This window comes from Balaenoptera ricei, chromosome 2 (assembly GCF_028023285.1).
Source record: "Balaenoptera ricei isolate mBalRic1 chromosome 2, mBalRic1.hap2, whole genome shotgun sequence".
Classification (NCBI taxonomy): Eukaryota; Metazoa; Chordata; class Mammalia; order Artiodactyla; family Balaenopteridae; genus Balaenoptera; species Balaenoptera ricei.
Genome location: NC_082640.1, coordinates 111435052 through 111462214, shown reverse-complemented (window position 1 = coordinate 111462214; position 27163 = coordinate 111435052). Strand labels below are relative to the sequence as shown.

The 27163-nt window shown below is 35.3% G+C and overlaps 1 protein-coding gene across 2 annotated transcripts in view; it reads left to right on the top strand.

Annotated features, from left to right (window-relative positions):
* Nucleotides 1-26042, top strand: part of KATNBL1 (katanin regulatory subunit B1 like 1) — a 58103-nt gene extending 32061 nt beyond the window's left edge. The window contains exons 2-11 of one of the 2 annotated variants that reach the window (XR_009500867.1): nt 11149-11279; nt 12227-12267; nt 13736-14015; nt 17938-18056; nt 18751-18801; nt 18890-18979; nt 19323-19412; nt 20221-20314; nt 21866-22118; nt 26006-26042. Coding sequence is in view for 1 of the 2 variants with exons in the window: in XM_059913707.1 (XP_059769690.1) it covers nt 11163-11279; nt 12227-12267; nt 13736-14015; nt 17938-18056; nt 18751-18801; nt 18890-18979; nt 19323-19412; nt 20221-20314; nt 21866-21898 (915 nt within the window). In the remaining variant the exon portion in view is untranslated. Of the gene's footprint in view, nt 1-11148; nt 11280-12226; nt 12268-13735; nt 14016-17937; nt 18057-18750; nt 18802-18889; nt 18980-19322; nt 19413-20220; nt 20315-21865; nt 22847-26005 lie in introns of those variants that run through there. The other variant, XM_059913707.1, reaches the window with a different exon arrangement.
* Nucleotides 26043-27163: the final 1121 nt, after the last annotated feature.

The window sequence follows — 27163 nt, the reverse complement described above, 5'->3', positions numbered from 1 at the left end:
CAGCATATTGTTAGGTCATGTTTCTTAATCTACTCTGCTAATCTCTGGTTGTTTTTTTTTTTTTTTAAAGACCTCAGACATTTCTTTTTTTTTTTTAAAGATTTATTGATTGATTGATTGATTGCTATGTTGAGTCTTCGTTTCTGTGCTAGGGCTCTCTCCAGTTGCGGCAAGCGGGGGCCACTCTTCATCGCGGTGCACGGGCCTCTCACCATCGCGGCCTCTCTGGTTGCGGAGCACAGGCTCCAGACGCGCAGGCTCAGTAGCTGTGGCTCACGGGCCTAGTTGCTCCGCGGCATGTGGGATCCTCCCAGACCAGGACTCGAACCCGTGTCCCCTGCACCGGCAGGCAGACTCTGAACCACTGCGCCACCAGGGAAGCCCCAATCTCTGGTTTTTAACTGATATGTTTAGACTATTCATATATAATGGAATTATTGATATGTTTCTGCCATTTTATTTTTTGTTTCTGTTCTCTCCATTTTTTTGTTTCTCTATTTTCTTTTTTCTTGCCTTCCTATGAGTTATTTGAACACATTTTAAACATTACATCTCAATTTATCTATAGTAAGTTTTTAGTATGTTTCTTAATAAAACAGTAGCAGTAGCTTCTAGCAATGGTTCTAGGTATTATGTTACACATCTATAATTTATCACAGTCTACTGATGGCATCATTTTACAAGTTTGAGTAAAGTGTGGAAACTTTACCTCCCTTTATGTCCCTTTGCCCTTCCCCACTTACAACATAGTTGTCTTTAACATTCTTCTACATATATTTTGGTTTTTTTTGTTTGTTTGTTTGTTTTTTTTGTTTTTATTTCCATTACTCTAGGAGGTGGATCAAAAAAGATCTTGCTGTGATTTATGTCAAAGAGTGTTCTTCCTATGTTTTCCTCTAAGAGTTTTATAGTGTCCAGTCTTATATTTAGGTCTCTAATCCATTTTGAGTTTATTTTTGTGTATGGTGTTAGGGAGTATTCTAATTTCATTCTTTTACATGTAGCTGTCCAGTTTTCCCAGCACCACTTATTGAAGAGACTGTCTTTTCTCCATTGTATATCTTTGCCTCCTTTGTCATAGATTAGTTGACCATAGGTGCGTGGGTTAATCTCTGGGCTTTCTATCTTGTTCCATTGATCTATGTTTCTGTTTTTGTGCCAGTACCATATTGTCTTGATTACTGTAGCTTTGTAGTATAGTCTGAAGTCAGGGAGTCTGATTCCTCCAGCTCCATTTTTTTGCCTCAAGACTGCTTTGCCTATTCGGGGTCTTTTGTGTCTCCATACAAATTTTAAGATGATTTGTTCTAACTCCGTAAAAAATGCCATTGGTAATTTGATAGGGATTGCATTGAATCTGTAGATTGCTTTGGGTAGTATACTCATTTTCACAATGTTGATTCTTCCAATCCAAGAACATGGTATATCTCTCCATCTGTTGGTATCATCTTTAATTTCTTTCATCAGTGTCTTATAGTTTTCTGCATACAGGTCTTTTGTCTCCCTAGGTAGGTTTATTCCTAGGTATTTTATTCTTTTTGTTGCAATGGTAAATGGGAGTGTTTCCTTAATTTCTCTTTCAGATTTTTCATCATTAGTGTATAGGAATTCAAGAGATTTCTGTGCATTAATTTTGTATCCTGCAACTTTACCATATTCATTGATTAGCTCTAGCAGTTTTATGGTGGCAGTTTTAGGATTTTCTATGTATAGTATCATGTCATCCGCAAACAGTGACAGTTTTACTTCTTCTTTTCCAATTTGTATTCCTTTTATTTCTTTTTCTTCTCTGATTGCCGTGGCTAGGACTTCCAGAACTATGTTGAATAATAGTGGTGAGAGTGGACATCCTTGTCTCGTTCCTGATCTTAGAGGAAATGCTTTCAGTTTTTCACCATTGAGAATGATGTTTGCTGTGGGTTTGTCATATATGGCCTTTATTTTGTTGAGGTAGGTTCCATCTATGCCCACTTTCTGGAGAGTTTTTTTTTTTTTTTTTTTTTTTTTTTTATAATTCTTTTTAATTTTATAGCTACTTTATTTATTTATTTATTTTTGGCTGTGTTGGGTCTTCAGTTCGTGCGAGGGCTTTCTCTAGTTGCGGCAAGCGGGGGCCACTCTTCATCGCGGTGCGGGGACCGCTCTTCATCGCGGTGCGCGGGCCTTTCACTATCGCGGCCCCTCCCGTTGCGGGGCACAGGCTCCAGATGCGCAGGCTCAGTAGTTGTGGCTCACGGGCCCAGCTGCTCCGTGGCATGTGGGATCTTCCCGGACCAGGGCTCGAACCCGTGTCCCCTGCATTAGCAGGCAGATTCTCAACCACTGCGCCACCAGGGAAGCCCTCTGGAGAGTTTTTATCATAAATGGGTGTTGAATTTTGTCAAAAGCTTTTTCTGCATCTATTGAGATGATCAGATGGTTTTTATTCTTCAATTTGTTAATATGGTGTATCACATTGATTGATTTGCGTATATTGAAGAATCCTTGCATCCCTGGGATAAATCCCACTTGATTGTGGTGTATGATCCTTTTAATGTGTTGTTGGATTCTGTTTGCTAGCATTTTGTTGAGGATTTTTGCATCTATATTCATCAGTGATATTGGTCTGTAATTTTCTTTTTTTGTAGTGTCTTTGTCTGGTTTTGGTATCAGGGTGATGGTGGCCTCATAGAATGAGTTTGGGAGTGTTCCTTCCTCTGCAATTTTTTGGAAGAGTTTGAGAAGGATGGGTGTTAGCTCTTCTCTAAATGTTTGATAGAATTCACCTGTGAAGCCATCTGGTCCTGGACTTTTGTTTGTTGGAAGATTTTTAATCACAGTTTCAATTTCATTACTTGTGATTGGTCTGTTCATATTTTCTATTTCTTCCTGGTTCAGTCTTGGAAGGTTATACCTTTCTAAGAATTTGTCCATTTCTTCCAGGTTGTCCATTTTATTGGCATAAAGTTGCTTGTAGTAGTCTCTTAGGATGCTTTGTATTTCTGCAGTGTCTGTTGTAACTTCTCCTTTTTCATTTCTGATTTTATTGATTTGAGTCCTCTCCCTCTTTTTCTTGATGAGTCTGGCTAATGGCTTATCAATTTTGTTTATCTTCTCAAAGAACCAACTTTTAGTTTTATTGATCTTTGCTATTGTTTTCTTTGTTTCTATTTCATTTATTTCTGCTCTGATCTTTATGATTTCTTTCCTTCTGCTAACTTTGGGTTTTGTTTGTTCTTCTTTCTCTAGTTTCTTTAAGTGTAAGGTTAGATTGTTTACTTGAGCTTTTTCTTGTTTCTTTAGGTAGGCTTGTATAGCTATAAACTTCCCTCTTAGAACTGCTTTTGCTGCATCCCATAGGTTTTGGGTCGTCGTGTTTTCATTGTCATTTGTCTCTAGGTATTTTTTGATTTCCTCTTTGATTTCTTCAGTGATCTCTTGGTTATTTAGTAACGTATTGTTTAGCCTCCATGTGTTTGTCCTTTTTACGTTTTTTTCCCTGTAATTCATTTCTAATCTCATAGCGTTGTGGTCAGAAAAGATGCTTGATATGATTTCAATTTTCTTAAATTTACTGAGGCTTGATTTGTGACCCAAGATGTGATCTATCTTGGAGAATGTTCCGTGCGCACTTGAGAAGAACGTTTAATCTGCTGTTTTTGGATGGAATGTCCGATATATATCAATTAAATCTATCTGGTCTATTGTGTCATTTAAAGCTTCTGTTTCCTTATTTATTTTCATTTTGGATGATCTGTCCATTGGTGTAAGTGAGGTGTTAAAGTCCCCCACTATTATTGTGTTACTGTCGATTTCCTCTTTTACAGCTGTTAGCAGTTGCCTTATGTATTGAGGTGCTCCTATGTTGGGTGCATATATATTTATAATTGTTATATCTTCTTCTTGGATTGATCCCTGGATCATTATGTAGTGTCCTTCCTTGTCTCTTGTAACATTCTTTAATTTAAAGTCTATTTTATCTGATATGAGTATAGCTACTCCAGCTTTCTTTTGATTTCCATTTGCATGGAATATCTTTTTCCATCCCCTCACTTTCAGTCTGTATGTGTCCCTAGGTCTAAAGTGGGTCTCTTGTAGACAGCATATATATGGGTCTTGTTTTTGTATCCATTCAGCCAGTCTATGTCTTTTGGTTGGGGCATTTAATCCATTCACGTTTAAGGTAATTATCGATATGTATGTTCCTATGACCATTTTCTTAATTGTTTTGGGTTTGTTTTTGTAGGTCCTTTTCTTCTCTTGTGTTTCCCACTTAGAGAAGTTCCTTTAGCATTTGTTGTAGAGCTGGTTTGGTGGTGCTGAATTCTCTTAGCTTTTGCTTGTCTGTAAAGCTTTTGATTTCTCCATCAAATCTAAATGAGATCCTTGCCGGGTAGAGTAATCTTGGTTGTAGGTTCTTCCCTTTCATCACTTTAAGTATATCATGCCACTCCCTTCTGGCTTGCAGAGTTTCTGCTGAGAAATCAGCTGTTAACCTTATGGGAGTTCCCTTGTATGTTATTTGTTGTTTTTCCCTTGCTGCTTTCAATAATTTTTCTTTGTCTTTAATTTTTGCCACTTTGATTACTATGTGTCTCGGCATGTTTCTCCTTGGGTTTATCCTGTATGGGACTCTCTGCGCTTCCTGGACTTGGGTGGCTATTTCCTTTCCCATGTTAGGGAAGTTTTCGACTATAATCTCTTCAAATATTTTCTCTGGTCCTTTCTCTCTCTCTTCTCCTTCTGGGACCCCTATAATGCGAATGTTGTTGCGTTTAATGTTGTCCCAGAGGTCTCTTAGGCTGTCTTCATTTCTTTTCATTCTTTTTTCTTTAGTCTGTTCCGCAGCAGTGAATTCCATCATTCTGTCTTCCAGGTCACTTATCCGTTCTTCTGCCTCAGTTATTCTGCTATTGATTCCTTCTAGTGTAGTTTTCATTTCAGTTATTGTATTGGTCATCTCTGTTTGTTTGTTCTTTAATTCTTCTAGGTCTTTGTTAATCATTTCTTGCATCTTCTCAATCTTTGCCTCCATTCTTATTCCAAGGTCCTGGATCATCTTCACTATCATTATTCTGAATTCTTTTTCTGGAAGGTTGCCTATCTCCACTTCATTTAGTTGTTTTTCTGGGGTTTTTTCTTGTTCCTTCATCTGGTACATAGCCCTCTGCCTTTTCATCTTCTCTATCTTTCTGTAACTGTGGTTTTTTTGCTCTTCTACATATATTTTGAACCACATCAGATAGTGTTATAATTTTTGCTTCAAACATCAAACATAATTTACCTTATAGTTTTCTTTTTGTCTCCTTGATGTTCTAAGATTCCTTCTTTAATTTCCTTTTATTTGAGAATGTCTTGGTTTCTCCTTCATTCTGAAGGATATTTCCTCCACATAGGAGATTCTGGGCTGACAATTCTTTTCTTTTGCCACTTGAAACATGTGCCACTGCCTTGTGACTCTCCCTCAGTTCGCTCTATCTCCTCTCTAATGAGCCCCAGGTATTATAAATCAATTTCATTTATGTAACGACTTCTCCCTTCAGTCTGTTAACCCGCTCCAATTGTTGTCGTGTACTCCTGGTGCACAGCCTTTATCCTGGGATCTTTGTTCATAACCATCATGAGAATTCCCTTCTCATTTCTCCTGTTGGCTCTCCATTTCTTGTATTTCTCATTTTTATTATTTCTCAGATTGCTGCAGGAAGAATTTTTTTTGGAATTTTGAATTTCTAAAGATTTTTTTCCTACACTTGCACTCAGGTGGTGAGTAGTCTGGATATAAAATTTCAGGTTTCCTAAGAATTTTGAAGGCATTGTTCTGTGCCTTTGTCATTTGTATGTGACTTGGTTTGGATTTTAGGGGGGGTTTGTTTATTTGTTTATTGTGTGTTTTCACCTTCTCTGGTTTCTCTGGTGCTCTGAAATGTGACGATGTGCCTTGTCGGTCTATTCTCATCTGCAATGCTGACCCTCAATGTGCCCTTTCAACCTGGGAATTCATGTCCTTCAACCGTGAACAGTTTTCAATTATTTCTTTGATTTCCTCTTTGCTTTTTTCTGTACTCTTTCTGAAATTCTGTTTATTTGGATGTTGGTCTCTGTAAACCAATCCAGGTTCTTTTAAAAAATCTTTTTACCCTACATTCTAGGAGATACCCTCAACTTTCTTTTCCAACTTCTATTGAGTTTTTCTGCTATCTTATTACATCCTATTTTTAATTTCCAAGAGTCTTTGTCAGTTTGTTTTTTCTCATTTGTGTTTCGTGGATGCAATTTGTTCTTATCTCTTGAGGATTTTTTGAAAGTTGGGTTTATTGAGATGTTTACATGCAAAAAAAATAAAAATTCATACTATTAGAGTTTTGACAGGTAACTACTACCATAATCAAGATATAAAAAGTTCTTTGGGGACTTTGACCATCACTGATATCAGTATTTTTAGGAGTGTGTGTGTGTGTGTGTGTGTGTTTGTGTGTGTGTGTGTGTGTGTGTGTGTGTGTGTGTGTGTGTGTGTGTTTTTCCTCTGGGACTGATCAGAGTTCCCAAAGAAGCATCTTCTGTACTCTTCCCCTGGAGTATTTAAGCCTGGCTGCAAGCCTCTGTGAGGCATGTGTTAGAAAGAAGGTTAGAGGTCTTAACATTTAGTATGTAAACTTTCACTTGATCGCCCTGTTTAGGATATGTTCCTCTCGCCCTCATTTGTGCCTGGTGTTTCCCATCCCAAGGACTCTGTTTTAGATTTTCCATACAATAAAACTCCAGTTTTTTACTGAAATGGGGAAGGGGATCTAGGACTCTTAACTGTGTCTTAAATGGATATTCATTCATTGTACTTGTTCTTAAGCCCACCTTTATCCCACTTTTTGAGGTCCTCAGTATTGCCAATTTCTGAACCTTTGGGGGATTCTGCTTTTCACCTTTCCTCACTGATGCTTTTGGATTTCGCTTTCTCAGATCTGCTAAGTCATTTATCACTTATGCTTTGCAGTTTCCAAAATGTTGTTGCCATTGCCTCATCTTCTATTCTTTGCCCTTATGGGGTTTATGCCTTTAAAATCTTCTTTACTGTCATTGTAATAGGGTTTCAGGGAAAAGTAAAAATAATTGCATGTGTTTAGTCCATTATCTTTAACTAAAAGTCCCCCTTTCTTTCAAAAACAAAACAAACAAACAAAAAAGCTTACCTTGTGGACAAGACCCTTTATGATCTAGCTTCTGCCTATCTCTCCAGCCTCATTTCTCACTCTGCTGCCGCACACCCCCAGCCTAAGCTCTAGTCACATGCATCTACTTAACAGATTGCCAAACAAATCATGTTGCTTCATGCCTTTCAGTTCTACACATGCTATTTTCTCAGTGTGCTATTTGCCCTAGAAGACTTTCCTCAGTGGAGATTTGCTGACTTGCATGGGTGCCCCTCTGTCAGAGTGCTTATTGTATTACTGCAATTATTTATTTACTTTTTTGAAAGTCTCATCCTAGAGGTTTCGTAACCTGGGGGCACAAGTGGATGGGCTGTCTGTGAATTAGCTGCAAGAAATCGTAAAATACCCTGAAATTGATTGCAGAATTTCCTGTGTTTGTGTATATTTTTGGAAAATTCTCTAAGACAGATTTTTTTTTTTTTTTTTTTTTTTAACTAAGAATGTGTATCAGAAAAACCTGTGGGGAGGGGCAGGGAGGGAGAGGGATGGACTGGGAGTTTGGGGTTGGTAGATACAAACTATTACATTTAGAATGGATAAACCACAAGGTCCTAATGTGTAGCACAGGGAACTATACTCAATATCCTATGATAAACCATAATGGAAAAGAATATTAAAAAAGAATGTCTCTATGTGTGTAACTGAGTCAGTTTGCTGCACAGCAGAGATTGCCACAACATGGTAAATCAACTGTACTTCAATAAAAAATTTTTTTAAATGATAGAAATACCTGTGGGGCTTTCTAAAAATATAATTGATTTGGGCTTTTTTCCTGATACCTGCTGAGTTATAGTCTGAAATTAGGGCCCAGAAAGATGTATTTTCAAAAAGCTTCCTAAATGATTCTTTAGAACAGGATCTCTGTCCGCCATCTACATTAACTCCAGGGCCTGGCATATAAAGAATGCTCAATAAATGTTTAAAACAAGAATGAGGGAGAAACTTGGGTTTCAGGGCATGACCTGAAATAAATTTGCTATGTGAAACCTGAGTGCAAGTGGGAAAGTCACTAATATCCTCTGTTACATTAATGAAGTCACAGCATCTATTTTCTGCCCTTTGGATATAATTGGAGGAACAAAAGAATGTGGGTTATATTTTTCAAAGATGGAAGAAAGTTTTGGAGAGCTAGCTGCACGAATGAAAGAAAAATTTAAAGGTTGGGCATAAAACAAGTCAGATATATATAGTCTGATTTTGGTTCCCCTGGCTGCTTATGGTTGTATATGACCCAGTGATTTGATTCCAAAACTTTAGGCTTCCGTGCATTCAAATCTCAAGATACCACTACTATTAGACCTGATTTCATAAACTTTAATAATATATGGCTAGTGGTATGGAAAATGGGGAGATTGACATGTTGTGTTGGCAAAAAGTACATGCCATATTATTGTAACTGGTTGCAACTTAAGAATGAGAACAGAAAGAACTTTACTGGAATCCCCTGCCTTCTGCTTCCTCTATGTTTAAGGCTTTTAAAAAATGTATAACTTAGAACTACATTCATACCTCAGAGATATTGGAGGTTTGGTTTCAGACCACCGTAATAAAGCAAGTCACACAAATTTTTTGGTTTCCCATTGCATATAAAAGTTATGTTTACACTATACTATATGTAGTTTATTAGGTGTGCAGTAGCGTTATGTTTAAAAAAATGTACATACCTTAATTTAAAAATACTTTATTGCTAAAAATTGCTAGCCATCATCTGAGCCTTCAACAAGTCGTAATCTTTTTGCTGGTGGAAGGTCTTGCCTCAGTGTCGATGGCTGCTGACTGATCAGGGTGGTGGTTGCTGAAGTTGGGGTGGCTATGGCAGTTTCTTAAAATAAGCAGTGAAGTTTGCTGCATCAATTGACTCTTCCTTTCACAGATGATTTCTCTGTAGCCTGCAGTGCTGTTTGATACCACTTTACCCACTGCAGAACTTCTTTCAAAATTGGAGTCAATCCTCTCAAACCCTGCCGCTGCTTTATCAACTGAGTTTGGCAATATTCTATATAAATTCTTTCCCGTCATTTCAACAGTTTGCACAGCATCTTCACCAGGAGTAGATTCCATCTCAAGAACGCATCTTCTTTGCTCATGCAGAAAAAGCAGCTCCTCATCTGTTAAAGTTTCATCATGAAATTGCAGCAATTCAGTCACATCTTCCAGCTCCACTTCTAATTCCAGTCCTCTTGCTATTTCTACCACATCTGCAGTTACTTCCTCCACTGAAGTCTTGAACTCCTCAAAGTCATCCATTAGGGTTGGAATCAACTCTTCCAAAATCCTGTTAATGTTGATATTTTGACCTTTTCCCATGAGTCACAAATGTTTGTAATGACATCTAGAATGTTGAATCTGTTCCAGAAGTTTTTCAGTTTACTCTGCTATAGCCTTACAAAATATATTTCGTTAAGTAATAAGACTTGAAAGTCAAAATTACTCCTTGATCCATGGGCTGAAGAATGGATGCTCTGTTAGCAGGCATAAAAACAACATGAATCTCATTGTACATCTTCATCAGAGCTCTTGGGTGACCAGGTGCATTGTGAATGAGCAGTAATATTTTGCAAGGAATGTTTTTTTCTGAGCAGTAGGTCTCAACAGTGGGCTTAAAATCTTCAGTAAACCATATTGTAAACACATATGCTTTCATCCAGGCTTTGTTGTTTCATTTATAGAGTTCAAGTAGAGTTGATTTAGCATAGTTCTTAAGGGCCCTAGGATTTGGGGAATGGTAAGTGATCACTGGCTTCAACTTAAAGTCATCAGCCACATTAGCCCCTAAGAAGAGAGTCAAACTGTCCTTTGAAGCTTTGAAGCCAAGCTTTGACTTCTCTCTTAGCTATGAAAGTCCCAGAAGGCATCTTCTTCCAACAGAAGGCCGTTTCATCTCCATTGAAAATCTGTTGTTCAGTGTAGCCACCTTCATTAATTATCTTAGCTAGATATTCTGGATAACTTGCTACAGCTTCTACATCAGCACTCGCTGCTTCACTTTGTACTTTTATGTTATACAGATGGTTTCTTTCCTTAAACCTCATGAGTTAGCCTCTGTTAGCTTCAAACTTTTCTTCTGCAGCTTCCTTACCTCTCTCAACCTTTATTAAAGAGAGTTAGGGCCTTGCTCTGGAATAGGTTTTGGCTTAAGGGAATGTTGTGGCTAGTTTGATCTTCTGTCCAGATCACTAAAACTTTTCACCATGTCGGCAATGAGGCTTTTTCACTTTACCATTCGTGTGTTCACTGGAATGGCACTTTTAATTTCCTTCAAGAACTTTTCCTTTGCATTCACAACTTGCCTAACTGGTGCAAGAGGCCTAGCTTTCAGCCTTCTTGCTTTTGGCATGCCTTCCTCACTATGCTTAATCATTTCTAGCTTTTGACTTAAAAGGAGAGACTTGCCACTGTTCCTTTCACTTGAACACTTAGAGGCCATGGTAGGGTTATTCATTGACCTAATTTCAATATTGTTGTGTCTTAGGGAATAGGGAGATCCGAGGAGAGGGAGAGCGCGGGGAATAGCCAGTCAGTGGAGTAGTCAGAACACATACATTTATCAATTAAGTTCACCATCTTATGTGGACAAGGCTCAAAAACAACTACAGTAGTAACATCGAAGATCCCTGATCACAAATCGTTATAACGAATATAATAATGGAGAAGTTTGAAATATTGTGAGAATTACCAAAATGTGACACAGACATGAAGTGAACAAATACTGTTGGAAAAATGGTGCCAATAGACTTACTTGATGCAGAGTTGCCACAGACGTTCAATTTGTTAAAAAAAAAAACCCAAAAAAACACAATATCTGTGAAGTGCAATGAAATGAGGTATGCCCACATGTCCTTTGCTTTACTTGTAAGCCTCTTTTACATAGCGTAGAGCTGTTGTATTTTTATGTGTGTTAAGGAAAGGATCAGGCTCTTTTGCTTTTTGTATTTTCCATTTATTATTTTTATTTTTTGTCTAGGTATTTAAGAGATTATGGCATCTGAAACCCACAATGTTAAAAAACGCAGCTTTTGTAATAATATTGAAGATCATTTCATTGATGTTCCTAGAAAAAGGATCTCTAATTTCACTAATAAGAACATGAAGGAGGTAAGTAAGTCCATGGTTTCTAGGAATGGGTAAGACAGTATCTCAGTCTGTTTGGGCTGCTACCCAAACAGAATACCATAGACTGGGTGGCTCATAAACAACAGAAATTTATTTCTCACAGTTTTGGAGGCTGAGAAGTCCAAGATCAAGGCCCTAGCAGAGTTGGTATCCAGTGATGGCCCACTTCCTGGTTTATAGATAGCTTTTCTCTACTTCCTCATATGATAGAAGGGGAGAGAGAGAATTCTCTGGGCTCTCCGTTATAAGGACACTAATCTTATTCATGGGGTTTTACTTTTATGACCTAATCACCTCCTGAAAGCCTTACTTCCTAATACCATCACTCTGGGGGTTAGGATTTCAACAGAGGAATTTTGGGGAGACACAGTCATTCAGTTTGACACAATTTAAACTGCTAAGTCTATGGATACTTCTGGTTAAAGTGTTTAAACAATGGGAGGGTGACAGTTCTGCTCAATCTGCCAAAATTAAGTAGAATTAATAAAATAATTGAAATCTGTTTGTATTCCAAAAGCTCTGAAAACTTTTTGGCAGTATATTGTTTTGATACGGTATAATTTGAATATTTTAGTTTAATTTTAGAGGAATCACAGAGATGCTTTTTGTTCACCATTGCAAGGCTCATTAGCACTGATATAATTTCTTAAAAGCATATTAAAATTCAACTCATTTATTTAGCACTCTGTGTATATATAATACGTGACTAGTAGCGTGGAAACTAGCCAGATGGGTATGTTGCGTTGTTAAAAATACCTACATACAATGTTGTTGTAACTAATGATTGAGAGTACAGCATCAGTACAGTAAAAGCTTTAATCTGAAAAATTTAATAGTTCAATTTCAGACTTGTTGACATTAATCACAAAGTTTACATAGCTTTGTTAAGGAACTTAAATATGCTGCAACTATCTACTTTAATTTTTCAGGTTAAGAAATCTCCAAAACAGTTGGCTGCTTACATAACTAGGTAAGAGCTTCTTTAAAGTTTGTGGGAAACAGCAAATATTGAAAACTGGGTAAGAGTGAAAATAGTGGGGGAAAAAAGTATTGTCTTTGAGTATAATAATATTAATTTATTGTCGAACAACTCCTTTGGGCCAGGCACTGTGCTAAGCATATCAATATTAGATAGGTATCATTACCCCAAACAGTTGATGAGTAAAACTAAAGATTTGTGATTTCTTTAGGATTGTACATCCAGAAGGTGGTAAAAACGGCATTTACTCTCAGATCTGCCGAACTCCAAAGGCGCTTTCTACTAAACCACTGGTTCTCAAAGTGTGTGATCTATGGACCCTGGAGGTCCCAAAGGCCTTTCAAGGAGTTTGTGAGGTCAAAACTATCTTCATAACAATACTAAGACATTATTTACCTTCTTCATTTCCACTCTCTTACAAGTGTACAGTAGAGTTTTCCAGCGGCTACATGATATTTGATATCACAATATATGGAATGCAGAAGCAGATATGAGGATCCAGCTGTCTTCTGTTAAACCAGATATTAGAGATTTTGCACAAATGCAAAACAGTGCCATTCTTCTCACTATATTTTTTGTTCATTTGTTTTGGAAAATAAAGGATCTTTAAAAAAATATTCTATGTAGTATGTAATGAGTTTATCTTTTTCTTTTTCTTTTTTCTTTTTTTTTTTTTTTCCGGCTGTGCTGCGAGGCATGTGGATCTTAGCTCCCCGACTAGGGATTGAACCCACGCCCTCAGCAGTGGCAGTGTGGAGTCCTAACCACTGGACCGCCAGGGAATTCCCCCGAGTTTATCATCTTTAAAATGAATTAACAAATTTTCTGTTTTAGTTTCTGATTCATCAAACATCAGTAGATATTGCCCACATAAAAAAAATTCTTTTGAGACCTCAATAATTTTTAAGAGTACAAAGCGTCCTGAGGTCAAAACATTTGAGAACCACTATACTAAACCATGAGATGTGCTCAATAGTATTTTATCTTATTCAAACAAATTAAATGTACTTCAGCCTAATTGAAATAAGTGTTCTCTTTTATTTTATATTAAAATATATATTCAGACTTGCCTGATTCAAATTAAAATATTCAAACTTGCTCACTTATTGTGTCATTTTGTTAGAAAAAGGTTAGGTGACTAGAAATTGTTAAAATTTTCATACTCCCTGAATGCCCTGTAACATTTCATTTTAAAAGTATCTAGTTATTATGCCTCTTCATTTTTTTTTTTTTTCCTTTTGGTATAAAGTACCATCCTTTTCATTGTTTTCCAGATGGTTTGTAATTTCCCTTTTATTTTCCTCTTCAATCTAAGAGTTAAGATTTAAAAAAATTATTCTGCTTCTAATTTTAGTGGATTGTGATCACAAAATGTGGCCTACTAAATCTTTCTCTTTAAAACCTTTTAAAGGTTTTCATATGGTTCTTTTTCATTTAAGAAAATCAATTCTTTTTACAGAACAGTTGGACAAGCTGTGAAAAGCCCAGATAAACTACGTAAGGTGATCTATCACAGAAAGAAAGTTCATCATCCTTTTCAAAATCCTTGCCACAGAAAAAAGCAGTCCCCCAACAGCGGGGGCTGTGACATGGCAAATAAAGAGAATGAGCTGGCTTGTGCAGGCCGCCTCCCTGAGCAAGTGCGGCAGGGTAGTCAACCATATCTGGTTAGCCCCAGTGATTCTGGTTCTTCACAGACAGAAAGCCCATCATCAAAATATAGTGGGTTTTTTTCTGAGGTAAGTCATTCATATAAGCTTAACTTTATTCCTGTTTTAATACTGGCTTTTTCCTTTGCCATAGTCTACTAGCAAAACAGTTCACTGCTGATTGAATTCAGACTATTTGAGAGACTGTAGCTCCCTGAGACAATTTTCTAGATTAACTAAATTTGAATCAGTTGTTTATTCCTTTTCCAAGTTAGTGATATCTGAGATGTAATGAAATGATTAACAAGCTGCTGTAAATATCCAGAATGGAAAGTTGGCCAGTAGAGACTTAAAGAAAGGGAAAAGAAGAAATCTTGCCTAACAAGTGGACCACGAAAGCCGGTTATCCAGGCACATTTTGCTGGGCTCTCAAAATTGCCATTGGAAAGTTTTTTAAGGCAAACCTGCTTAGTTTTGCTGTTCTTCTGGCTCAGGCAAAGTTAGTTGTTTGAACAGGTTCACGGGAATTGTTTTGGGTGATAGAAATGTTCTAAAACTGGACTGTGATGATGGTTGCACAACTTCATAAATTTATTAAAAATCATTGAATTACATACTTTAAATGTGTGTGAGTTTTATGGTATGTAAATTATACCTCAGGAAAACCATTTTTTTTAATGGTTATTTGAAAGAATGGTTTGTTAAAATTTATAAACATGACGAGTTTACAATAATAATTATTACATGTTTATTGTATATGTTATAGAAAATAAATCCAAAGGAAAAAATTATCCATAATTTCAACATTTGTAAATAACAGTATTAAATTTTTGTTGTGTCTTTTTTTCTTCATATTATATTGTTTGATAATTTGATTTTTGTGTTTAATAAATTTGAATATTTTTCCATGTAATTAAATAACACTTCTACAATTTTTTCCCTTCCAGTTTTATTGAGATATAATTGACATACAGCATTTTAAAAGTTTAAAGTATACACATAATGATTTGACTTAACTACATCATGAAATGATTACCACATTAAGTTTAGTGAGCATCCATCATCTATACATACGAAATTTTAAAAATGGAAAAAAATTTTTTTCCTTGTGATGAGACCTCTTAGGATTTACTCTCTTAACAGCTTTTATATATGAAATACAGCAGTGTTAATTGTATTTACCAAGTTGTACATTACATCCCAAGTGCTTATTTATCTTATAGCTAGAAGTTTGTACCTTTTGACTGTCTTCCTCCAATTTCCCCTCAGCCACGCCCCACCTCTGGTAACCACAAATCTGATCTCTTTTTTTGTGAGTTTGTTTATTTGTTTGTTTTGATGTATAATAGACCTACAACACTATGTTAGTTCCTGGTGCACAGTGTAGTGATTTGATATTTCTGTACATTTCAAAATGATCACCACAATAAGTCTAGTTACCATCTGTCACCATACAAAGATATTATATAATTAATGGATACATAACATTACATTGCTTAAATTTACCTTAATTTCTTTAACTATGACTTGGTAAACTTAGTATTGTTTCTATCTGGCATGACAGTTTGAAAAGCATTTTCTGTGGCATACAAGCAAAAAAAAAATCTTTTTATATTAAAATGGTCATAAGTATGTAGATGAATGAAAATGAGCATCATGTGCAGGATAATAATTACAAGTAAATAATACAAAAGAAAGGTAGAAAACAAAGTGTTATTAACTAAAACCATAATGAAATGATGCAAAGATTCCATTTGCCAGTGGAAGTGTTCCTGTGTAAATAAGATCCTGGGGGAGTTCCCTGGTGGTCCAGTGGTTAGGACTTGGCGCTTTCACTGCCGTGGGACTAGGTTCGATCCTTGGTCAGGGAGCTAAGATCCCGAAAGCTGCTCAGAGAGGCCAAAAGAAAATACCCTGGAGTAATAGAAAGTTAGTAATGCTAGGAGAGGTGAAGGAAGTGTGTATGGTATCTGTGAGAAAAGAGGGAGCAAGGAGAATTTAATAGTGAATTTTATGAGCCCTGGAGAATAGGATACCTACAGGTACCTAAACCTTAGTGTTACAGAGGATCACTATCATGCTAAGTCATTCACAAATATTTACTGATGGCTCCTTGCTGTGCCGTGCATTCTGCAGGCTCTGAGAAATGGATTGGTGGGTGAAAAACAGACACTACCCCTACTTTCATGGAGTTATGGAAGTGACGAGGCTGACACAGATCAGAAAATCAAAGAAACTACATACCCTGAAGGAAAAGAACATGTGACTATATAGTCCAGAAATCTGGCCTAGATTGGGACCTAGGTTGGTTCTTCAGTTGAACTGAGGGAATAAACATGCTCAGTGAAAATGCCTTAAAGCTGCAGTTTCACATTTGTATTAGTGCCGCAGTGTGGCATTTTTTCCAGGGCTTCCTTTAACCTTGCTCCCATTTCACTACTTTTCACAAGCCTGCATTAACCTCACACTTAACTAATGGGTTTATTGATTGTTCTTTTGTTGTTTCAGATGTTTTTTCCTGATTGACTAGTGCCTGCTCTAAAAACCTAAATTTAAAAGTGATGCTATATTATTTTGTCAAAGTTCAAATATACATAACCTTTTCACCCGACAGTTGCACTCCTAGGTATATACCCAGAGAATTGAAAACATAAGTCCACACAGATATTTATGAACAGATGCTTATAACATTTTATAATAGCCAAAAGTGGAAACAATCCAAATGTCCATCAACGGACTATGGGTAAATAAAGTGTCATATTCCATACAATAGAATATTATTTGATCATTAAAAAGGAGTAAAACACCAATATATGCTACACGGTATATAAATCTTGATCTTTCACACATCATGCTATGTGAAAGAAGCCACACACAAAAAAAGGCCACATATTGTATGATTCAATTTATGTGAACCGTCCAAATTAGGTAAGGTCACAGGGACAGAAAGTAGATTAATGGTTGTGAGGAGCTGGAGAGAGGGGAGAATGGAGTCCAGGGTTTCTTTTGGGAGTGACGAAAAGGTTGTAAAATTCATTATGGTGGTGCTCGCACAACTCTGTGAATGTATATACTAAAAATTACTGAATTGTACATTCAAAATGGGTATGTGAATTATATCAATCTGTTATTGAAAAAAATTGGATCTAGCTGTTCCAGTTCTAAAATTAATCCTACAGAAGGTCTTGTACAAGTGCACATGTTTATATACATAAGGATGTTCATTGATGCACAGTTTTAATAGGGAAAAACCAGAATCAATCCAAAATTATGGTACATAAAGACTGGAGAATATGTAATTGTTTTTTAAAAATGAGACTGATCTATGTTTTGACATTGAAAAATCTTCATAATGTGTGTGAAAAAACAAGGTTTTCAAAAATACAGATATTAGAATATTTTAATTTTATGTCTACCTAATTTGTCTCTGTCTAGAAAGTGGCTTGAAAGATACTTACCAGTCTGTTAACTGTGGTTACTCCTGAGGAATGTTAGTTGTTTTTGTGGGCAAGTAGAGAATATTCACTTTCTATTTTATAAAGTTTTGTGCTACTTGAACATTTTACAACAGGAATATATTACCTTAATTATACAGAAAAAAATGAATGAATGAATTTAAATACTTGTCACAAAACTCAATTTCTGTGGTTCCCTACTCATGCTATTTAGTTGGTAATGACTAGCCTATATGTTTACCTTTTTATTTAATACACATTATAAATTAAATCCTAGGTTTGTAGGTGAGTAAAAATAATTTATTCTATGAACTATTGAGATTTAAAAGGAAAATGGTAGCAAATAAGAAAAAGTATTGATAAAAAATAAACAGGTCCTAAATTTATTCAAATCATTTGTTTACTGTGTTCACTGCAATATTCCTTTTTGTGGGCCAGTAAAAGGAGTCATCTTTGCCTAATTTTAAAATATGTCTACCAGAATAATTTAATTGAAAAAAATGGTTTCACGTCATATCTCAATGTGCTTTTTAACAAATTAGATTCCTGCCTTTCAGGTTTCTCAGGACCATGAAACAATGACACAGGTTTTGTTCAGCAGGAATTTGAGATTGAATGTAGCTTTAACTTTCTGGAGAAAGAGAAGTATAAGTGAACTTGTAGCTTATTTGGTGAGGTAAGTGTGACTGTTTATGGTTTTGTTCAGTAAAAGTAATTTCCAATGTATTATCTAGAAGTGCCTCTTCTTTTTTATGTTATTACTGGCTAAAAATTTGAACTTCCTATGTTTAGCCTCAATAGTAGCAGTATGGTTTAAATTACATTTATCTTCAGTCTAAGAGTCCAAAATACAGAAAACCATCTGTTTTATCAGATTGAACAAAGCTGTTACCTTCTCTGATTAAGATTCTTATCTATAAAACTAAGAGATACCATTATGGGAAAACCAACCTTTTAAAAATCCCCTTTGAGTGAAAATTTTAACTATTACCTTCCTCACTGTATTTAAGTCTCCTCACATGTTACCTTGGTGAGGCCTTCCTTGACTACCTTATTTAAAAATACGTATTTCTTCATTCCCTATCCTTCTTTCCCATTTTATTTTTCTCCATAGCCCTTACCACCATCAACATGCTTTATATATTTCACTTGTTTATTGTCTGTCCCTGCCTTCTCCACCTCCTCCCACACTCACACACATATTGAAATACAAGTCCTATTTCTTTGTTCACTGCTGTATCCCTAACACCTGACTCATCATAGACACTCAGATCATTTGCTGAATGAGTAAATTCCTCAAAAGCAGTGTGAAGGTTATAATATGAAAATAAATAAGGAAATCAGCTATCTAAGCAATTTTGTTCCCACAGGATAGAAGACCTTGGAGTTGTGGTGGATTGCCTTCCTGTGCTCACCAATAGGTATAAAGAATATTTTTCAGAAAAAAGTACATTTAAAGAAGGACAAATTATGACCTGTTCATAATTTTATAACTTAGTATTTATTTAGTTTACAGGAGGAAAAACAATACATCTCACTTGGCTGCTGTGTAGACTTGTTGCCTCTAGTAAAGTCACTACTTAAAAGCAAATTTGAAGAGTAAGTGCTAATCTGAATCTCAATTCATTTTTCTCTTTCAGCATCCTTGATTTTGTGCCTTATAAGTGCATAGTGGTAGACTGAGCTCCATGAGACATACATGGTTTCTGTTTTCCAGGAGCTTATAGTCCAATTAGGAAAAGAATATGGAATGACTAAAGAACAATTATAAAGCTGTCTATAAACATGTTACAGAAAGTATAGTTTTGTGAAAGTAGTGAAATAAATTTTTTAAAAGGGAAAGATAAGTGTGTATGTGTTTTTTGAGGGGAGTAGAGTGTCATCTTTTCTAAAGGCTTCTTGGATGAAAACACTTGAATTTTGTAACGAAATGTCATTTCAGATATATAATAGTTGGTTTAAACTGGCTTCAAGCAGTCATAAAAAGATGGTGGTCAGAACTATCATCCAAAACAGAAATTATAAATGATGGGTGAGTATACCTTTAAACTCATACTAATAAATTTTTTTTCCAGGAAAAGCAGCTTGATTAAGCTAGGTGAGAATTTTATTTCATGATTATCAGTATATAATACTTATTCTCTTCATTTTCAGAGAAATATTAAATTGGGATACTGTTCATATGTGAAAAGTTGAATTCCAGAGCCCAGTAACCCCCTGTATGTATTGTTCTGGCAGAATCCTACCCTTCATTTTGGGAGGCAAAAGCACAGCAGTGGTTTAACCTTTATATCCATTAGAAAGGAGTGAGAGAGAGAAAAAGAGATGGCTTTTAGTGGAATAAGATTGAGGCACAGGAATGGAGTCATCCTGCGGGGTCCTTTGGCTCCCAGACATTAACATGAGAATCCAGTGTGGATGATTACACTTCTAAAAACTGTATTATAATCATAATTTGAGTATTGCCTTGATGTGAAAATGTGTGGGTATTCTACCAAATGAGCCAGATTATCATGAAGCTACAAAAAAAAAATCTCCCAACAGTTTCCTTTAAATCCATAATTTGCTTTGTAGCCTCTCAGAATTTTCCCACTTTCCCACTTCATACTCGATTGTCTGAATGTTCCAAATGCCTGTTGTTTTCTTACTTTCTTTAACAACTAAGTAACCTTTAATTTCCATGATTGACATGTACTAGTTTAAAGAGTTGCTTGACTTCAAATGGTATAATTGTATCCTGAAAAATACTTGAAAATTTTAAAGCTGTTTTCATGAAGTGTATTTACTACCAAAGTCCATATCTTACTATATTTGCATTTTTTCTTCTTTTTTTCTCCTAGAAATATTCAGATTTTAAAACAGCAATTAAGTGGATTGTGGGAACAGGAAAACCATCTTACTTTGGTTCCAGGATATACTGGTAATATAGCCAAGGTAATCTATATTTAAGCTTAATTAAAAATTAGACATAATGTAATAGTATTATACATTCATAAACGAACTCTTTCAAATGTCCAATTCAGTACTACTCTAATAACGTCTAAAGTCAATTTCATATTTATAAACGCTTAAGGTCCTCTGGATATGAATATGACTTTGGCGAGGAATACAGGAATTAGTCATTGAATGTGTTTCATATACAGCCACAGAAATAATGTGGTAGTAGGTATTTAATGACCTAACTCCAATTAGAGAAAAATATTTGAAAAAAGGTTAAGAAGGCAACTGAAAAGACAGTGCTACTCAGGAAGCAAGGGGTGAGGAACATAATAATCAGTTTGGGGGTATTTTTACTTGGCTTTTGCTAATGTCATGCTTTTTTGGGAAAGTTAAATTGCTCAAATCACAGTATGAATTTGACATCGTTCTTTATTGATTTGCTTGTCCCAAAGGAAAAGGTACATTGTTATTTTGGATTTTAATATTTAAACTCCGAAATAGTTTTGTTAGTTAAAATATAACTGCAGGAAAAAAATCACTGTTAAGAAATATTTCCACCCTTGTATTGGGCATACTGCTATCATATAAATGGGTATTAGCCAGAAATATAAAAACTTTCTTTGGTTTAAAAAATTACAATATTTATATTTATGTCTTGGACTTACTTATAAAATTCTTCTTGGAATACCTTCATGAAAGGAAGCATAATGATGTCAGTAAGAGGATTTATGTCTTGGACTTATAAAATTCTTCTTGAAATACCTTCATGAGAGGAAGCATAATGATGTATCAAGCAAGTGTGTTACCACTGTGTATAATTTTACTGTGTAGAATTCTTAATGATGAAAATGTTATGAACAGAAATCAATTTCCTGAAGTTTTTTTATTGTTGTAATTTTAATTGTTGTTCTTTTGATAATAGGAGGGAAAATGAAGTAAAAGTTGATAGAAAGTAGAATACGTGATATATCACCTTGTTCTGGAAGTGTCTTGTCTTCTTAGTAGTAGAACTGAAAAATTGTTTCCTTAGAAATTTGCTTTCAATTGTAATTTTTTATAAAGGGAGAAGCTTTATTGTGAACATAACCTTAAGATACTGTATTTATTATTACAAACAATATTGAGTGATTAAAAGATCTATGAAGTTCCTTAACCTATGATAAAACCTCTTTTACAATATTAAACCCTCAATGCAATTTTTTGAGGGTAGAAATCAGAACGGCTATCCTCAAGCTGGTCTAGAGTTTATATAGCACTGAAGGAGTTGCTGTGAATGATGTAATGATCTTGCTTAGCTATAAAAGCAGAGTTGTTTGATCACAGAGACTAAAACATTCACTAAGCACTTTGCAAACACTTATTGAGCACATGCTGTGTGCTACAAAAGTGCAGATAAAATGTTGAGTAAGACAAATCTTTTGCCCTCAAAAGGTCACAAAGGGAAACAGGCAAAGCTAGTGACCAAAAGGGAGAAGAAAATGGGGTGTGTGTATGTGTTGTATTTACGGTGCTGGCTAATGAAATGTTTTTGTTTTATTCTCCAAGGATGTAGATGCTTATTTATTACAGTTGCATTGAGAGACTTCATCTACTAAATAGCATTTGGTTATTCAAAACATCCCTGGACTATATGATTTCCCAAAAAAATGTCTCAACTGAGAACTGTGAACTGTGGAAGAAATCAAAACCATTTTTTCCTTTAAAAAGCCACATAATGAAACCACTAATGAAACGCTAAGGATCTACTTCACATTGAAGTGGAAAAATATCCAAAAGGAGCAGCTTCAGCTTCAATGAGGTGAAAGTGCACTATGAAGATTGTTCACCTTTGCTGCAGTTTGGGATTTATATGGTTATTTGGTAACATTGTTTAAGAACTACTGGGTCTTAATGCAATCCTGCGTAAGAATATAATTTATACTATGTGAAAAATAAGACAGGACTTATTACTAGGAACTATAAAGACCAATCACCATTACTTTTTTTAAGATTGTGTTTTATAAGAAAACACTTAAATGTGTGCAGCTACTATTTTCTTATGTTGGAAAGACTTTGAAAGTTTAAACCATCATAGCAAATAATCAATACTAAAAGTTTTTTGTTCACACTGAGATACTGTGTATGCAGAATGCCTTAATTATTAATAAGCCAATGTGTATGATACCAATATCTGTTTAAGAAAATTAAAACCAACCATGCTTCTGGCATGATAAAATCATGGAATTAAATCAGGGGTTTCCATTCATGTAGAATGTTGTTGTTAAAACTTATTCCACACCATTCTTAAAACTTGAGAATATTTTTAGTATCTCTGATTTTTTTTTTTGCCAGAATCATGTCATGTGTGTACGTGTTATTCCCATACATAAGAAAAAGGTGAATATGTATTTGTATGAATGCTTAACTGGAAATGTCCATGGAGTTGGCTAATTTATATTCACTTTTTATTGTATATAGATTTCTAATATTTTCAGTTCTGTATCATTTAAGTTTTCTTCATCTGAGTAAATTCACTAAATATTTCTATTTTTTGCTTTTTTAAATTCTGATTTTATATGAATTCTGATTTTTTTCACTACATATGTTTAAAGAATTGCATACAATGCTTTAGAATTGTTTACACTTAGTGCTGACCTTGTATTTTAAATTCCAACACTTTACTACCTCCTCCAAAGGTTGGTATGAAATGCCAGCAGACTGTATGAGGTCTATTTTTTTTTAATACCACTCTTAGTATCAGTGAATGTCTTAACATTCTGGAATGTCTTAACAGCTGTATGCATTATCTTGAAAGTGGCTGGGGTTAAATGCCACTCTTGGTGGTTCATACATCATCTCATCTTTAATAAGCCTGAGAGGCGTCTGAGCAAAAATGTTGAGTAATTGAATTTCTGTGCAGTAATCCTTCAAGCACTTGAATGTAAATCTTTAGCATTTATCCAATTAGCCACTACTGATATGAATCCAAAACAAGCATCTTGCTTGCTTTAAAAAATGTTATTTTTTCACTGAGTTCTATTTTTGTGTAGCTGTATTTTATATAGCTATTTATTCCTTACAGTGAACATCAATTGTAGTAACTGGTTATTCTCTAAAGTTTTTAGATTAGAATAATTTCAGATTACTGCACTTCTGAGTTTTGAGAGTTGAGTTATTTAAGAAGTCATTTTTCAGGAGATGGGAATTTGAATTGTAAACCTGCGTCATCTCTGTGAAACCTTAAGATCATGAAATACAACCCTTCTTTGTTCCTATTCCTTTTAGTTTGCACTCTCTTATCTAACAGTTTCAACCAGTCAACGCAGTTGGTGCATGGTGCTAATGAGGCTAAGGACAAGAGTTCAGTCCTTTTAGGTGTTTGTTAACTGTACACACATACACAGAACTATTCATGGCTACAGATTGCACCTTCTCTTAGGTGTCCATCTCACAGATTCACTCTTGGTCACAAGGAAGATGGTGTGTATAGCATAACACAAACCCTTCACCTCAAATGGAAAGATAACTCAAATAATTGGCACATGGGATACTATAGACTTTAATCTAATATTTAAAATAATATTAAAAATAATGTAATATCTAAAATTCTGTGTCAATATAGTTTTCTCTGGGTAAGATCAATGACTAAACATTGTCCTCTGAAAATCAAACTTAATCAAACTTCAGTAAAAATTAGGTACAAATACAAATGAAACATATTTTTTTAAAAAAGGTATTATCCTGTTAATGCTGAGTTTGGGTTTGTTAAAGAAGAGTAGATAATACTTCATTTTTACATACTCAGAGCCATATAAGGCAGCAGTCTTTAGCTCACAAATATTATTCAGTGGCACACACTCCCAATTTCTGTTCTTGGCCTTTGCAGTTTACCTTAGTACCTACCTCTCTCAGTTACTGAGTTATGATTAGTATTAGGTGATTTTAAGATTCTTGGATAAAAGATGTTGGATAAGTAAATATTGTTGAACTCTTATGTTGTTATCAAGCCCTTCTCATGCTGTTTAATTAGAACAGTGTTGATCTCCAGAAAGAGCCAAAGAAAGTGTTTACAAAGTATTTTGGCTGTTGTATTGACCTAGATTAGGACAATTGCTGTCTGTCATCGCTCTTTTGTTGCTGTGTTGCTAAGCAGTATAACTGAAGGACTACCCAAGGTCTCTATGCCTTTCTACCTCTTCTACCTTCTTCAGTTTTCTGTTCGTGACTTTCTAACTTTGCAAGTCCAGGGACAGGTAGTTTTTTGAGATGGTAGAGGGTTATAATCAAGTAATTTGCTTCTTCTAGGGATAAAGTAATTGGTTTTATAATGAGTGTTCAGAATAAAAGTTAAAAGTTAGGAGGCAAGCCTTATCAGATGGTTTTTAAAACTAATCTTTGGCAGTAATTTCAAAAGTAATTGACATACATTATTTACATGAATCCTGAGGTGTGAGAATTTGGATATAAATATCTATATCTACTTTGAGGGATCATTAATATCAGCACGAACTCTAAGGGCTACTGAGGAAGTAAATCCTAATGCCCCTAAACATACTTGGTACATGTCATGTCCTAACCTTAAAAATGCTTGTGTGGGTTCAAAGCTATATATCTGGACTTTGAAATAGTTTTCTCAAACTTAGAACATTTCTTTATTTGGCAAGTTGTTGATATAATTACTATCAATGGAAAACTAATTTGAGTAATGATTATTAGCTATTAAATGCTGATAATAGAAATTATATCTAAATGTTTATTTAGTTACTTAAGTTAGTCAAGGAGCTTGAAAAAACAAAATTTAAATTAATATTTTGGTAGGTCATTCCCAGTTATTTTTCTTCCTATTTAAGAACAAAATGGTAATGTCAGTTGCCTTTGTTGATTTAAAGAAAAAAAAATAGAATCACAAGCAGCTGACTCAACTGGAGTGATCTATTTGGATGCACTACTTATCTTTCAACACAGACTTTTATTTTCTAGATTATTTTCAGATGAAAATAGTATTGCTGGACATTTGTTGGTAGGTATTTACTCCTATGTTATTCTTTCTCCCGTAATTTTTAATTCTTCTAGCTATGGAAATTGTCATAGAACTTTGTGACACACTATTCCCCCCTCCTTTTTCATTCTGTAACAGGCACATAGAATAAAAAGTTCATCCTTAAACACTGTATGGTTCTAATTTGTAATATAGCTTGATTGATTCAGTAACAGCACCAAGTATAACAATAAAAATAAATACTGCATATCGTAAACCCAGTATACTGAGTACATTTTCCAGTGCTGTACTTAATATATAGAATATTGTAGTCATCATAATTTTCTCTGGGTAAGATCATTGATTTAACAGTAAATGCTAAAATCAAACTTCAGTAAAAATTAAGTACAAATACAAATATATACCACAGTATTTTCTCTTATAGACTATAATTAATCATAAAACATGAAAAGACATAGTTACTGTGTACCAGTAGTTCTATGAAAGGGCAGCCCCACAGCTGCCAGTATTTTTTATAGCAATGCTTATTATATATTCTTTGATATACAGAATTGCTATTCTCTGAACTATGAAGAAGTTTTCTGTTGGTAGATGCCATGAGTCTAGATAAGGAGTCAGCCCCCAAATGTACTTTGTGTTCAAGTTCTATGCTTTACAGTATTCTGTATTTTCATTCAGATTTAAACCAGGATTTTTTTTTTTTTAAGGTCCTGGACCTGGCCAAGACTGTTGTGACACTATGGATTTATACAAAAGCTCAGAAGAGTTGATCCAACTAGAGTGAGAGTCCTGGGATACACTGAATTGCTACAATTACTAGCTTCTAGAATTACTGTATTGCATTTATTAACCAAACTTGCAACATGGGGCCTGGATTGGAATTAGACTTCACTTTCCAGAAGTCAGGAGCAGAATTTGCATCCATTTACTTTTCTACTTTCATTTGAAAAAGAAAGTGAGGGGGAGGAGGAGAAAGAGAGAGAGAGAGAAATGTAAAAACTTCATTAGACCTCTGCATGAATTAGTTGAACGGGTGAATGAGGACCTGCGTCACCTCTCATTTGCCCTGCAGTAACCCGCTGGTTCCTCTGTGTACACCTGTAGCTTAGGCCCAACGACAGCAAAAGAAATGCAAGTTAACACCTTCCTTTTAGGTAGGTTCCAAAGCTTACAAAAGGTTTAGAAGATGCTTATCTTCCCCTCCTTTGCCATCCAGATTCCTTTCCCCTTACTTAGAATATAGATGACAAGAAATCAGTGAAGGGGAGAAACCAGTTCACTTTTCAATCTCTTGAAGGCCCCCCCTGCCTCTCCCTTAGACATAGGTATTCTTCAAGGTTCTGTCTTAGGTTCTTTTCTCTTCTCCCTCTACCATTTCCCTGAAAAAAACATTGTTTATTCCCATGGCGTCCTTTATCATCCACATTAATTGTTCTCATTTGGGGGACAGAAGGGAAGTCATTTTTTGACTGATCAAATAGGCATGGATTTTTTTTTTTTTTAAGGTTGAGAAAACACTGAATTGTATGTTTTATCATTCTCAAATGTATATCTTGCTCTAAACCCGCCTCAGCGCATACACTATATATCCAGTTGCCTACTGGAAGCATCCACTGGGATTATCTTGTAGACATCCTAAATAAAGTATACCCAGAATTGACCTCATTCTCCACCTCCTCTCCCTTGCCCCGAACCTGCCCCCCAACCCCCTCTCCTACCACCACCCAGGGGGATAAAAGTGTTGTATCTGGGTCTTGGATTTCCATTCTCATTGAGTATTCCTAATATCAACAATCATCAAGCCACAACCCCATGAGTCATCTTAGAATCATCTCCAAATCACTCATCATATCCTGTTGGTACAA